This window comes from Pyrgilauda ruficollis, unplaced genomic scaffold, assembly GCF_017590135.1.
Source record: "Pyrgilauda ruficollis isolate IOZ18807 unplaced genomic scaffold, ASM1759013v1 scaffold5, whole genome shotgun sequence".
NCBI lineage: Eukaryota > Metazoa > Chordata > Aves > Passeriformes > Passeridae > Pyrgilauda > Pyrgilauda ruficollis.
In genome coordinates this window covers 553,317-568,046 of record NW_024526599.1, presented here as the reverse complement: position 1 = coordinate 568,046, position 14,730 = coordinate 553,317, and the positions used below count along the sequence as shown (strand labels likewise).

Genomic DNA, 14,730 nt, shown 5'->3' with positions numbered 1-14,730 from the left:
GGAGCCCTTAAGGAAAACACAAAAGCCTCCTAGATCCACATCTAGGAATGGCAGAGCAGCCCTGCTCAGGGTCAGTCTGCAGGCCCCAGGGAAGAGCAGTCAGTCTCCAAGGTGTCAATCCCAGCCTGTGCCAAGTGCTGCTGCCCAGTACCCAGGAGAACACAAGGGGTTCCTGGGAAGGGTGTGCTTGCTTGCAGTGGGTTGTAGGAGCTGGGGAGGGATGTGATGGAAGTTGGGGAGGTGCAGAGGGAGGACTGGCCATGGCCTTCACGGGCCTGAGCCAGGGTTTGGTGAGAACCTCAGCAGAAAAAGCCTGCATGGGAGAGCTGGTGGTGAGGAGGGAAGGAGAGAGAGCAGAGACTTTACAAAGGCATTCACTGTAGTCTGGATATCTCTGCATGGGCAGGAAGCCGTCAGTGCCACGACCGGGCCTGGAGGGTGCCTCTCCCTGCCTCTCTCTGTGCTCACGTGTCCCACCATGCGCTGTGGCACCCATTTTTGACAAAATCCTGAAGCTCTGCTTTACCTGGGCACACATCCATATGCACAGTTGTCCCATTTATTTGAAGAGGCTTTTAGTCATCATTGTTCAGGGAGAGAGACTTTTTTTGTTTTGTCTTTCCCTGAATGCCTAGGTTTTACTTTGGCTGAGCTGTGGAGATAATAACATGGGCTACATCCAGAAAATGCTATGGCCTGGTGGCTCTGTGTGGTTTTTGCTGTTTGTTGGTTAGGTTTTGTTTTTTTCTAGGGAGGGGGAATACAAAAAGCACTCTGCCTGGAAAGCCTGGCCTGTAAATACGCATACAATATCTTTTTCAGACTTGGAAGAAGCAAATGAAGACCTCCTGTCCTCATTTGTCTTCCTCCTTTGCATCAGTGCCCAGGAGAAGGATATTCACACTCATTCCTTGAAATCCCAGGGGTGCCATGCGATAAGAGAATGGGATTTCCACCTCTTGCAGAAGCTGGCTGTGACAGCTGGGGCACAACCCGCTGCTGCAGTTTGTGAGCTTAAGAGGTTTCTGCTTACTGCATGCTGAGTTTGCCCTTCTGTGCCCCATCTTTTTGCCTTTACCCCAGTTTATTTTTGTATTCCTGCACAGCAGACCCCAACTGAGCAACATCTGGTTTGTTGGTTTCTTGTTTCTGCATCATCTCTTCTGCTTCTTCTCTACCCTCTCCCCTGTCCAGCATCCCACCAGTCAAGAGTGCAAGCCTGCGGAGGGCCTCTGCCAGGAGGCACAAAGCTCATTGCCCTCTGGAGTTCCTGAACGGGCTCTTGATCCCTTTGCTCAGTGTCTGGCAGAGATGGAGATGGATGATGTGGATAATGCAGGCTGGAGACTACTGGTTTTGTCTGGGATGGTCTCCTTGATGTGTGTGGTCTTTCCGTCCGTACTCCCTGTTTCGGCGCCACCGGCGTGTGGGAGCAGCCACAGTGAAGTAGCCCATGTAGTTGCTGCAAAGAGAGGATTTTTTTTTTTCCTCAGGTCCTCTGCCAAATGCCTCCAACCATTGTTTCTGTCCTCGCCTCCCACTGTGGGTCTGGAACAAGGCACTGCCCTGGCGCCCTAGCCCTGGTGCCCTCCTCCCATCAAAATCCTCCAACAAGGGGGTCCACAGCTTGCCCTCAGCACTGCCTCTCGCACCCAGGGCACTTTGGGATGGACACACAGCACTGCCTTCCAAAAGGCACTCACTTCTTTATTTTTTTAATTTTATTTTTATTTTTCCTTAACCCTCTCAAGAGAACTTGCTTTGGAGGGCACTGGCCATGTGGTAGCTCTGTGTGCTCCTGAGGGCACTAGGTGCTGGTAGCCCTCCATAAGGGGCCAAAAGTTTTGGATTAGCAGTAACAACTGTGCATTAGTTAAGAGAGAGTAGTGTTGTCTCCGTGGGTCAGAACTGCAGATTCTGGGGAAGGAGTGGCCCAGCTCTTTGTGCCAAACCTGGTCTGGCTGGGGGAAGGTCATGTCATCACTTCCAGGAGCATCAGTCATCATCAGAGATGTGGGAGATGAGACTCTGGGCTTCTTTTACACCTTGTTTGGTTTTCTTTTCTTTTAACCACTCAGAAAGAGTGCTTCCTCTCATGTAAAAGCCCTGGGATATGTAAAGTGTTTCCTTTCCTGTCAGCTACCAGCTGTTTTACACCTTTGAAAAGACAGCTGGCCAGAAATTTGATCCTCACTTAGGGTGTGGTTCCAAGTCTGAAAATTCAGGGTTTTTGAGACAATGACACCACTGGTATTATTTTCCGTGCTTTCCTGCACACGGTCCCGACAGATATTCTTCAAATCTTGTAATTAAATTCAGAAGATTTAAGTACAAACTGGCAGAGGAATAAATCAGTACCATCAGTCTGTAAACTAAGTCTCAAGGTAGCACACGCTCAGTCTTGGACCTTTGGAGTGTTACCACATAAATATTTAATACCCTTTTAAAGCAGCTGATTTAGCTGTGAAGTAGACTTAACAATTCCTTCTGCTTCACCCCCTCTTCCCCAAACACATTTAAATAAACCAATGTCTTTGTGGCCTCTGCAACTGTAATTCCATGTCTCCTGGGGGCACAAGGTTTAGGTGAAGAATGGAGACCACAGACCCTTTTGGGATAAGGATTAGCTTTAATCTTGAGGTGATTCTTGCAGTTGTAGGACTCTGTGTTCTGGGGAATGTGAGCTGATGGATCATTCCTGATGGGACTCTTATTTTTCCATGGAATACTGCCATTGCAAAACAGATTGACCTTGGAGCCCACAGGAGTCAACTTGATGAAGAGCTTAGTTGGAACTGGAGTGACAATTGGAAGCCAAATGAATCATATCAAGTGTGACCATTACAGGCCTGAAAATGATTCTTAATTAACCACTGATCCTCTGTGGTAGCAAGTTTCCAAAATCTGTGAATCCATAAGGGGACCCATGAAAGTATAAAAGTAGCAATTTACCTAATCTAATAGCTCTGCTGTGCTGCCTCTTTGACAACGCTGTGTTTTCCCCTTGTTTCATGATGTGTTAGAGGAGGTCCTCAGGATCCTGTTGGGCTTGGTGAGACCATTGAGAGGACAGTAGCACCTAATGCACTTCACAGGAGATCTAAACTTGCATAGGTCCTTACCCATACATCTATTTCCTCCTTCCCTGCTGTTTTTTCTGGTATCTCCCTTTGAATTGCAGTATCGTGCACAAATTGTTTTGCAGGTGGCCTGTGGGACCCTTTTAACACTACCCAAGGTGGTTATTCCTTATCCACAGCACTAGTTCCACTGTAGTATCAGCTGGGAACTGTAGGTCATATATGGAGTATTTTGAGAGGAAATCACTCATTCTTCTGTGCTTTTTAACAGGCATGTCCAGGCATCCTCCAGCTCCTGATCTCCCTACCTTCTATCCCTTGTCTCCAGGGGGGGTTGGACAGATAACACCACCTCTTGGCTGGTAAGACTTTTTAGCTTCTTTTCAGACAGGTGCATGTTCACACCATTCACTATTGTTGAATCAATTGCAGCAATTACAAAATAATAATAACGTCATTCCAGTAAGAAATTGCTGCTTTATTTTAGTTGAAAAGATGAAAAAAATGTCGATCTTTGAAATTAAATGAATGTATTTTTTGAACACGTACAGGAACTGAAGTGTGTAGATTTCACTTTGAAGTCTGTATGTTTCTTATGGCTCAGATTTGTGGCTCTTAGCTTTTGGAAAGATAGCAGGAAACAGTTCTCAAGTAATTAAATATAAATTTTAATAAGCAAAATTGCAATTACTGAGGAGAGGGGAGGTAAGAAAGAACTTTGAAGTGTGGGGGGTGGGGGAGGAAAATCTTGAAACTGCCCCAAATGGAAACCAAACTTTTGTAGCCTGCTGGTTTTTACAGTTTCTGTATTGAGAGAAGCCTCTGTCACTGGGAGATCTTGCTGCTCTTGCTAATACTAGCACTCTCATGATCTCTTGCTGCCACTCAGGGTGTCATTTTTCTTTTGGAGGAAATGTGGTATTTTCTGAGGAATAGATTTGGCAGGGTGCTTCATGTCTGCTTGGGGTAGATATGTACTTGCCTTCAGTTCTCTTGGAGCAGGGAATAAGGCAACTCAGCCACAATTTCAGTGCTTTAGAATCTGTATTGTGACTAGTCTGTGCCCATGCAATGAGGGATGCAGATTTTTTTTAATGTTTTTAATGTCTCCATGGGAGGGAAACATGATCCAGATGACAACAGGCAAAGAAAGTAGAGAGCAGAAGATGGTGAAATGTTGTGTAGCTGGCATATCTTTCAGGAAAGGCCACGTGCCTTTTTGGAACAAATAATTAGTAGATATCAAACTAAAATATGGAAGTATCTGACAATCTATTTTTTTTAATCTTTCCCCCCACCCCCTTCCGCATTTTGCTGCTTAGCTGACTCCTCATTTCCACTGCCACTAGGCAGTTGCTAGCATGCATTTTCCAGATGTGGTCAATTATTTCTTCTGAATGGTTTCTCAGAGCAGAAACTGGGGGGAGGGAAGAGGGAAAAGAGAAAGAAGAGGAGAGACAAGATCCAACCTTTCAAGGCTCAGGGATGTGTTCAGCAGCACTCACCAACAGCAGGACATACTCAGCTGTCCCTTATGCTGTGGCTCCCTGCTGTGAGGTAGCACTGTTGAGACTTCCTTTAATTTTTATTTTTTTTTCATTTCCTCTTCCCTTTGAGCATTGGTCATTTCCAGTAATATGCTCCAAGAGTGAAATCTGTGTCCTGAACCTTACAAAGGCCAGGTTCCATTTTTCCTCATCTGAGAGCTGACTGACCAGTCGATAAGCAACTGTTTGAATAGGATTGATGTGTGTGGTGTCCCTCTGGCTGGTAGAGGTGTTTGGGCTGGTACTTGCTCACATTACCATCGCATGCTACTTCAGTGTGTTCACTGTAGTCATCAAGTAATCAAAATGTAGTAATGACAGTAAAAATTAAAGACCTCAAATGATGGACTGGTGGCAAAATATTCTGTATATATGGGAATGCAAAGGAGGCAAAAACTTCACACAAGCTTCTCTTACTGGAATGCAAAGTTTGATCTTTAAATAGTAAGATAGGCTTGTGTCGCTGTGGGCTTTTATGTGGTTGGGTTGGGGTTTTTTTATGGAATCAGTTTCTACTTAGTAAAGCTGTCCACTTGTACCTCACTATAGCATATGCTAATGGAGAGAGTCCTAAGTTTTCAAAGATTTAATAAAACTGTTCAAAAGGCTTTTTAGCTTAATAATTCACCATCTGGTGTTCTCACTCTGATCTACAGTAGAACTATTCGGAATAAGATGCTTTTTTCCTAAGAGCTTGTTTAACAAATCTGATTCCAGTGCTTCTAAAACTAGGTGAGAGAGGGATGGAGATAGAGAAGTGTGCATGAGTCTGTGTGCCTTGGGGGAGGAAGGCTGGTTATTTTGCTTTCCCTCCCAGTGGAAACTTAGATTTCCACTTTCAATAGCAAGGGAGAAAGTTCAAAGCGTTAAGTATTCATTAGTTTCATTAGCAGAACTCTTGAAAGTGTTAGCTCTTACTATTTATTTGTGATTAGTACTGAATTCCCATCAAGAGCTTGTAACTCTAGAATAACCACTGAGTACCATATCATATGATTGATGGGTTCCTTTCTTCTGTGACCTCAGGCAAGGTCAGCCTGTATATCCCATCTCGAGTGGATTCAGGCAGCCCTATCCATCCTCACTCTCAGTCGACCCTTCCATGTCCAGGTAGGTGTAGGAGGTGAATGACTGAGTGGGGAGTAACTGCTGGCATTAGAGGGCAAGTTGCTCTTCTGCTTGCATCTTGGTCTGCCTTTGCTTGCTTTTCAGTCAGCTAAACCCTTATGCATACATTTTTATTTAACTTTTGTGTGTATATGCAGTTTGCCTGGATCCCACACTGGTCTCATTCAGCATTTTCTTGTCAGTCTCTGAAGTGTTGCAATGAGGAGCACCCAGTGAATTGTCAACAATTAATTGAGCTGTTTCATCTGAAATGAGTCATTAGTTCATTTCTAGATGCAACACATGGTGTTGTGCATAGCATCCTTGGGTTTTGCTCATGTCAGTATGCAACCAGGTGGATTGTCACTCTAGTCTGTGTTCTCTAGTTCCAATTTCAAAGTTGTTGGTAATTAGTCTTGAATCACGTAGGTAATGCTCTGTGTGGAATCTTGCTCACAAGTAGGTATTTCATAGCCCAAAGCCACTAATGGCAGGGGATGCCAGCACAGTAATTGCACTGGTGTGTGACTCAGGCACTGTGTTTTTATGTCTAAGTGCAAGCAAGCAATGCTAATTGAGACTTGGCCATGACACACTCCAGACCTCCTATGCTCTGCTTTCGCATTCTAAAGACAGCTTCTGCATCCTGTGCTTGGTGTACAAGAGGTTGCAATATACAATTCTTGGGGTTTTTTTCTGTCATCTGTAGAAGAGACATCCTCCTGCACAGGGATTTAAGGCAGGCCATTGATAAGTGGTAGGTCCTCTTACCTCTTTGTGTGTGGGCTCCTTTGGATTATCACTGTCCCTTCGCTTCTTTACAGGGGAATGATAAACATGTGCCTGTCAGGGTGATTGGGAAGAAAACACATTCTTTCTACGTGATAAAATCACTTGATTTGGTTACAGGGCTTTGTGTTTCCTTTATTTTGATCATGAAGGAAAAGGGCAGCAAGGAGACTAGGGAATGGTGAGAGGCTGGATGGCATTCCTTAGCCTTCACTCGTTCAGCAAAACTTTGGAGCATGAGCTTTTCATGTTAACCGTACTTTTCACCAGTTTAAAATACAGCATGCAGGTTTTCTGCTGCACCCGAGCTTGCAATGCTCAGCACCTTCAAGATCTGTCTCAGCTATCCTTGAGAACTACCTGGGTTAGTAGGGTGGGATTATTCAGTTAGTGGTATTTTGATTTTATTTTCCATTTTCCTTCTTGTACAAGTGAAAGGAAGCTTTAATTAGGACAAAAAATCTCTCCCTGCTCGCATCCTTCATTGAGGATGCAGGATTTTCAAAGTTTCTTTTAAGCATTTGAGGTAAGAATAGTGGGTTTAGATGAAATTATGTTAAAATCTTTTACCTTAAGTACTTTGAAAAGTAAAGAGAGCCATCAGGGACTTCTTGAAAATACTCTTCTTTCATTTTATTTGTTTCTGCATGGCAGTTTCCTCCTTTGCATTGGCTGGTGGTGGATATTTCAAGGATGTTTATATCTTGGTGTGGAAATACATTTTTTTGGTTAAGAAATGTGTATTTTTATTGCTAGACAGTGCAACAGTACAAATGTTAAATATTTCTTGTGTGCATTGCTAAAAGTGTCTGCCTGAAAAGTAGTAAAACAACTCCTCTACAACCAAAATGTTGACTCATTTGTTTGTTTTTCTTGAGTAATTGGGCTACAATGCACAAATCTTAGGCAAATATTTTTGGTGTACTCTTTAAGAGATGTCTTCATTGCAAGCTCCATAGCATTTGCATTCTTGGAGTGTCCTGTTGCTGTCATACATGTTTGATGCCTGTCCTCAGTGGGGTTACAGACCTTGCCTTGTTTTCTCTTTTAGGTTTTCACATCATATGATTCCTGGTCCTCCAGGCCCTCACACAACTGGAATCCCTCACCCAGCTATTGTAACACCTCAAGTAAAGCAAGAACATCTGCACAACGACAGTGAGCTCATGCATGTGTGAGTCTGCCTTTCTGCTCTAGCCCTTAATGAAATGTTTGAGAACTAATTCCATCTGAAGAAGTCAAGGATGCTTTAAAAAATGTGCCTTTCATGACCTCTTTGAATTTTAACTCTTCTCCTATAATGAAAACAGGGACTCTGGGCTACTGTTTACTAAGAGTAATGAGAAGCCATTTTTCATTCCAGTCCAGCACTTTTAAGCTGTTGGCAACAGTCCTCTTGATTCAGTCATAATCATGGACCTGTCCAGTTGTGACTGGTGCTTGAGTGTGACCTCATGAACTTCTGCTGGAAAAGTTCTTACCTGCAAAATTCGCTAGTAAAAAGCAGTCTCATTGCTTAGTACTCAAAGGAAAAGACCTAGGAAAGAAGGGGATGAGAAGCCACTCTCCTGCCTGTGGCAGTGGTCTTAGAGTACCATGGAGAGCCTTTCAGAAAGAGAATTGAGACAATTTTGGAGCAGATTCACAGATTAAATGTTACTTGCTAGAGAATGTCAACCTGTTGTCCTCCCTGAGTATTAAACTAAAAAGATATGAAAGCGGATGGGACATGACCACTGAAATTCTCATTCCTACTACTCAAGTGCTACTGTAACCACAAGTTAGTAATTTTCCATTGGATCTTTTTAGGTTGAAGGCAAATTAATACTTTTTTTCCTTTCCTTTCCCTTTCCCAACCACGTTTTAGGAAGCCTCAGCACGAACAGAGAAAAGAACAAGAGCCAAAAAGACCTCATATTAAGAAACCTCTGAATGCTTTCATGTTGTACATGAAAGAAATGAGAGCAAACGTTGTAGCAGAGTGTACTCTGAAAGAAAGTGCAGCTATCAACCAGATTCTTGGCAGAAGGGTATGTACAGCAGTGTTTGTGAGCGCTCACGTGTGCTGCTAATTTGTGTTTCCCTTTAGCTGGGTGTGAAGGCTTTCTGCTTGAGGTGATAACTGATGTGCAACTATCAAATTAGCTATAGAAGATACAACATGCAACAAAAATAAAAGCAGTATCTTGATTTTCTTTTTCAGCATTAGCAACATCATCAAATTATTTTTTGTTCCTCTCACGTTGTGGTGTCAGCATCTCAGACATGAAATACCCTCAGTCATACACAGAAGGAGCATTCTGATCATATTCTGGGTCCTCCCTTAGGATACTGTCCATCAGGGCAGGAAGGGATCATTCAGAGATGAACGCTGGATGCCACTGGAGATGAAACTCAAAAGTGAATATAACGTGGCACAGTTGTAGTCATGCAGGAGGGACCCACAGAGGTCATGTAGTCCAACATCTGCACAAAGCAGGTCCAGTTACATCAGGTTGCTCAGGAACCTTCCCAGCCAAGTTTTGAATGTCTTCTGAAGTCATCAGCTGTGGACTGATGATCCCAGTTCATGTACCACAGCCATGCTCAGCACTGTATGCTTCTGTGGCATCGCAGTTGTGTTTTGTACTTTCCATGCTCACAAAAAACCCTATGCAGGCCAACTCACAGTACAGCCTTTGTGTTCTCTGCCAGTGTTGTTCTTCCAAGGGAAGGCAGCGGAGGTAAATGCCCATTGTGCAAATGACTCCCAGAAATGAGGAAAGGGGTGACTTCTGTATTGATCTGAGTTTGAGTAGGGATTATTCAAATTCCCAGTGAATACCTCCTTTTGATCACTGACCAAGGCAGTATTGAGAGGCACTGTGACTCTTTGAAAACCCTATACTTTTAAGTGGGAAACCTGTACATGACCTTAAAGTGCTCCTTTTATATTAGGGTTGGAAGACTTCCCCCTCCAAACAGAGCAGAAATCTACTGGTACTTGTCCCAGTTCATCCAGTCTTCTGCTTTCTGTTGTTCCTCTTTCCTCCTCTTAAAGGGCATCTTGATATTTGCCTTTTCCGTGCTTTCATCCAAGATCCGAGTCTTTAGGATCATGTGTGGGCCATTTGCTTAAGAGTTGGACTTATGATCCTTGAGAGTCCCTTTTGAGTCACAGTATTCTATGATCACTACCCTTACAAGTGATGGCAGTCCCAGATGATTGAGCTTCGTTGCTTAGTGTGTCAGCCTTGTTTTCTTGGCCTGAACCAGGGCGGTGGCTTATTTATCTCTGTTTTGGTAAGGAATCAGCCTCAGCCTTGTGTGCTTTTTCTGCAGCTTGGACTCCTCTTTTCAAGTTACTGTTCTCCTTGAAAGTACCTCAAATTCCACTTTTCCTGTGGTGCAAACAAGGCATGAGTTATCCAATACAATTGCTTGGACATTAATTACTGTCAAGTGTTTTGTGTTCAGTCATCCTGGTCACTATTTACCTTGCGCTGTCCCAGAGGAGGAGCCACCTTTGTTCTCATGAGGTGACACTTTGCATGCTGCTGGGCTCCCTGATACCATAGCATTGTGTTCACTATCTTCCAGTTTTTGGATGTGCATGTAGAGTTTGAGAGTTGCAGACAGGCTGAGCTCCTGGGCTGTCAATAACACATCCACCTTGCCAAGTCAAGGCAGATAAGAGCCATCCTCTGCTGTATAACCAAACAACATATTAAATCATACAAATGTGATGTGATCTGAAATCATAGTTCTGTATGTTAGTCTTGTATGAATGTCTTAATGATTTCTTAATTATTGTTTGTCTGGTTTTTGGATTTTTAAATAACTTTTTCTCCCCTTACTTCCCCATGGATGTTGTCAAACAAGAAGATGCATCTAATGCTGCAGAAGTGGAACTTAATTCTAAATAAAAGGCCTTTACTCTTTCTGATTCAGGTCTATGATAGGTGTTTCAACAAGAACAAAATTATTAGATACTAATGTAGCTGGTACCTTTCCAAATGTGCAGGTTGTGAGGTTTTTGGGTTTTTTTTGGTTTTTTTTTTTGGGGGGGGGAGGCGTTTTTAATTTTAAGCACATGAAACAAGGAAATTTATTCCTGCTTGGCTACAAAGGTCACTCATATAATTTGTAAGACTGTAGTTCTGTGATTTTTTATCTTTGAAACTTTTGCAGTTGTCATTTCCTTTTTCAATCAGAAAGCAGGTACCTTAAAGTTCAATATTTAGAAGATGATTTTGGAACAGGGTTGCTGGTGCACAGAAAGCTTTCTGTGTTGGCATTGAAAACTTGTGTTTAGGGGCTGCTTGAGACCAAGACAGCAGACCCTTCTGTCAAGGGGAGATTGCTGCCCTTTAAAAGCAGCACAACCCCCCTCAGTTCTGTCAGGAGCTACAGGCTGGTTTTTGTTGCTGTTTTTTTGTTGGGGTTTGCTTTTGTTTGTTTGTTGTTGGTTTTTTTAACTAGTGTTGGGAGAGCATGGTTCTGTGAGCAGATTATTTGGTGAGCCCTGTTTCCATAAATAATTTTGTCTTGCTCAAGGCACTTGGCAGTTGCAGAGCTGACAAATGCCTGAAAGTCATTAAACACAGGTGCTTGTAATTGCTAATGAATTTCATTTTTGCAGTGGGGAAGGACTGAATCAAAGTCACTAAAACACTTGCTCAAGTCATCTGTTGCCTAGGTATAAGTTAGTTCCTAGTCTAAAGGTGTGTTTATTTTGTTTGCAGTGGCATGCTCTCTCCCGTGAAGAACAAGCAAAATATTATGAACTAGCTCGTAAAGAAAGGCAGCTACACATGCAGCTTTATCCAGGCTGGTCTGCAAGAGACAACTATGTAAGTCACTCACTTGAAGGTTCTTCTTTAAAATTCTTTTTCTTTTTGTAACTTCCAAAATTACTATTGTTTCTTCTTTTCCTCTGTAACATGTGGAAAGTTCTGGATGAAGGGATGGTGAACATACATATAACATAAACCTTATATTTGTTTTCACTTTAAGCACCCAGAAAACTTGGGTTGTTGTTGAGATAATTCTTAGAAAATTCACAGTTTTTGAGGGGTAAAAATAGCATGGAAAGTTTTTTCCTAAGACAATGGCCAGTACTGTCTGGAAGCTCATGTTATACTGTACAGCTGTGAATTTTCCATCATTTTCTATTTGATCACTTATTATCCAGAAATCTTTCTTAGATCTGAGAAAAAAGGGATGTCTCATTTTCAAGAGAACTGAAAGCCCAGGGGTCTCAGTGCAGACTGACCTTTAGCTGAAATTAATTCAGAATGGTCCATCTGTGCAAATCTTGTATAAGTAACCTTCATGGTAGAGGCTCTTTTTATACATAGATATATAAATGTATATGTTAAGAAGTTTTCTTACAGTTACTTTTGTTTTATAATTAAATAGCCTTCACTGTATGGTTACATTCTGGTGCCTCCAATGAGCTGTCAGTGTAGCCAAATTTGATGATATCAAGCTCAGAAGCTGCAGTCCTGAGAGACTGATCCTAACCCGAGATCTGAGCTCCTTTCTGTCCCTGCATTAGATGTGACACCATCTACTGGGATAGGAAATGTACATGCTATATCTGGCTCAATTTTCCTTCTGCATTAGGGGGACAGTAGTTTTTCTCTACTTCAGTGATGTCTTTGGACATTAAGCATTGAGGTACCTAAACACAATGTTGACAGACTGTAGAAACTGGCACAGAATGCATTGACACAGAAACTATGTGATTATCTCTGAAGGAAATGCTCTGGCCTTGCTGACATGCATGCCCAGTTCTCTAAGCACAGACACAACTGAAAGCCCTAGCAGCTTCTTTCTGTTCGTTTTATATGGCAAATAAACTGTCCTGACACTACACAGGTAGGGTTTATTTCCAGTAGCCAGACCGTGTCAACAGAGCTGCCTTGAAGTATAGCTGGGAACAAACGGTCTTAGGGAAAGACACCCTGGAAACAAGGGGGTTTAGCTTGTCTCAAATTCACTTGCTGGAAAATCACACCACTTTGGAGTCTTATCAGTTTGTGCTTACTGGACATCAGGCTTCAAGATGGTCCTGTGATGTTTGGTCACGTTGGCTTTGAGAACCCTGTGTTCTGCCCCAGCCTGTGCCACACAGCACAAGCAGCGGACCTGCGGTTTCTTAAAGGCCTTGACAGACATTTGGAGTGTGTGAGGTGGCACGTATGAGTTATCTCTTTGATGTGCTTCCAACCTACATCCTGTGTGGAAGTATAGCTCTGACATACTCCAGTCCTGTATGTTACAATGAAGAACTCTGCTAGCTTCCTCTTGCAGCCCTCCGCTTTGCCTCTCCAGGAATGCACACGTTCTGCAGTGGTGGTCAGATGGTGGTCATAGGAGAGCACAGTTTATTACTGAAACTTTTTCAGATACGTGGCATCTTTTTTTTTTTCTCTTCAGTTTTCCTAACTTTAGCAGTCAAAAAGTGGAATTGTAATTATTTAGCACAGGCATTACTCCAGTATTTTAAGGGTTGGAAGTGACTTAGGCATGGTTCTTGTGTTTCACAAAACAGTACAAGTAAAAAATGCGTACGGTTTGGTTTTAGTTCTTCTACTTTGGTTTGCCTGGTTTTAGGAATTTTTGCCTTATTTTAGGAATTTTAAGAAAATGATAAACATTGTTATTCAACTGTTGAAACTATCTTTTTCATATGTTTTTATTACTGATACCCAAAGCAATCATGCAAAATTGTGTGATAGACATGAGAAGCACAATGTTTTCACAACATCAAGGTGTCTGTGTGCGCTGCGGTTGTCAGAAACTATCTTATTTGGGAATGCTGACAACTAGTTTTCAGCCCAGTCTTATATTTGTTCACTTGTGTTATCTCATAGGTAGATCTCAGATCACCTTTCAGTTTATGCTTTAGCACTTGATGTCAGCCTGACATAGAGAATAAAACAAATTTTCCTCCCATGACTTTTCCATGTTAACATCTGCACTAATGCACTTTCCTCTCTAAAAATGCATTGCCTTGGTGCCTAAGTGATGAAGCATATTGCTGGGAGCTCCCCAGAGCCCTTGAAATGTGTTTTCCAACTTCTAGTCTTGGTCCTGACTTTGGAATCCTGCTCACAAGGCATTGCCCAAACCTGTTGCCAGCCTTGGGATAAATAAGGACAGGAGCTTGAGAGTCAGGCAGGCCCAGACTGTCAGAACAGAGTGGAGGCTACTTAAGTTGGAACTTCATCACAGCCTGTATTTGGAGTCCTCCCTTGCTGTCTATCAATCAGTGAGCACTGCAGGGGTTTGAGGTGGTTTCTCACATCACCTGCTGTCCATCTCAGCACCTTGCAGAGCCAGCTTGTGGAAAGGTGTGTCCCAGCACCTGTGCCTTCCCCTCTGAGGCCAGTGTATGTGTGGCATGCTCTGTGCTGGGACATGCAATTGCCAGCCATGAGAGTGGTGGGGCCAGAGGATGGGCAGCAGGCTGCAGCCCTGCTCACAGAAACTGCACCAGCCTTTGCCAGAGCTCATCTGTTGCAGCCTGCCTGGAGGCTTCTTTAAAATATAAATGGATATGATTTTTTCTTAAAACACACACAAAAAGCTTTCACTGATTACAGAGGGCAATAAAGACAAGACATATGGAGGAATATCAGTGATGGTTAGGGTGATGCAAGATAATTGAGGTTTAAAATTGTGGGTCTAAGCTGACCTTTTGTTTCAGTTGACAGATTGTGTAAAGCAGGAGCTGTGGCCATTTCCATAGATGGGGGTGCAGGAGGAGGCTGAGTGTGTAGGTTGGCAGGCTGTGGCCAGTGTGGTCTCTCAGAAAGACAGCTGCCAGGCATTCATTTTTGTTCTGCACTTCAGCCATGTTAAGGGTGCTCTGCTGTTCAGTCTCTGCTGTTTGGTTATTGCAGAGCACGCTCTCTGGGCACAGCCACAAGCAGACTTGGCTTTTGTTTAGGTACCAGCATTATCAGAACAGCTTTAGTTGGCTGGTTTGCACCCTGGGGACAAGTCGTAGTTGTCCTAGGTACTTTCAACACCCTGTCTGCTCCTACCATGTATGACAGTGTAAGTATCTGAATGTGTGAAGAGTTCTTGTAAGAGCCATAAATTATGATATCAACATACGTGTCATCAGATTATTGAGCATGAGAAGTCTTTTCGGTACTTGCGGCTGCCAGTGTTAGTTGAAAAACTGCCAGAAATTGTAATTCCATGTGGATATA

The 14,730-nt window shown here is 43.0% G+C and overlaps 1 protein-coding gene across 4 annotated transcripts in view; it reads left to right on the top strand.

Annotated features, from left to right (window-relative positions):
• Positions 1 to 14,730, top strand: part of LEF1 (lymphoid enhancer binding factor 1) — a 69,542-nt gene that overhangs the window by 41,032 nt on the left and 13,780 nt on the right. For 2 of the 4 annotated variants that reach the window (XM_041479898.1, XM_041479899.1), the window contains exons 5-9: positions 3,352 to 3,442; positions 5,654 to 5,737; positions 7,575 to 7,697; positions 8,391 to 8,553; positions 11,248 to 11,355. In XM_041479898.1, the coding sequence (XP_041335832.1) occupies positions 3,352 to 3,442; positions 5,654 to 5,737; positions 7,575 to 7,697; positions 8,391 to 8,553; positions 11,248 to 11,355 (569 nt within the window). The remainder of the gene's footprint in view (positions 1 to 3,351; positions 3,443 to 5,653; positions 5,738 to 7,574; positions 7,698 to 8,390; positions 8,554 to 11,247; positions 11,356 to 14,730) is intronic. The other 2 variants (XM_041479900.1, XM_041479901.1) reach the window with 1 other exon arrangement.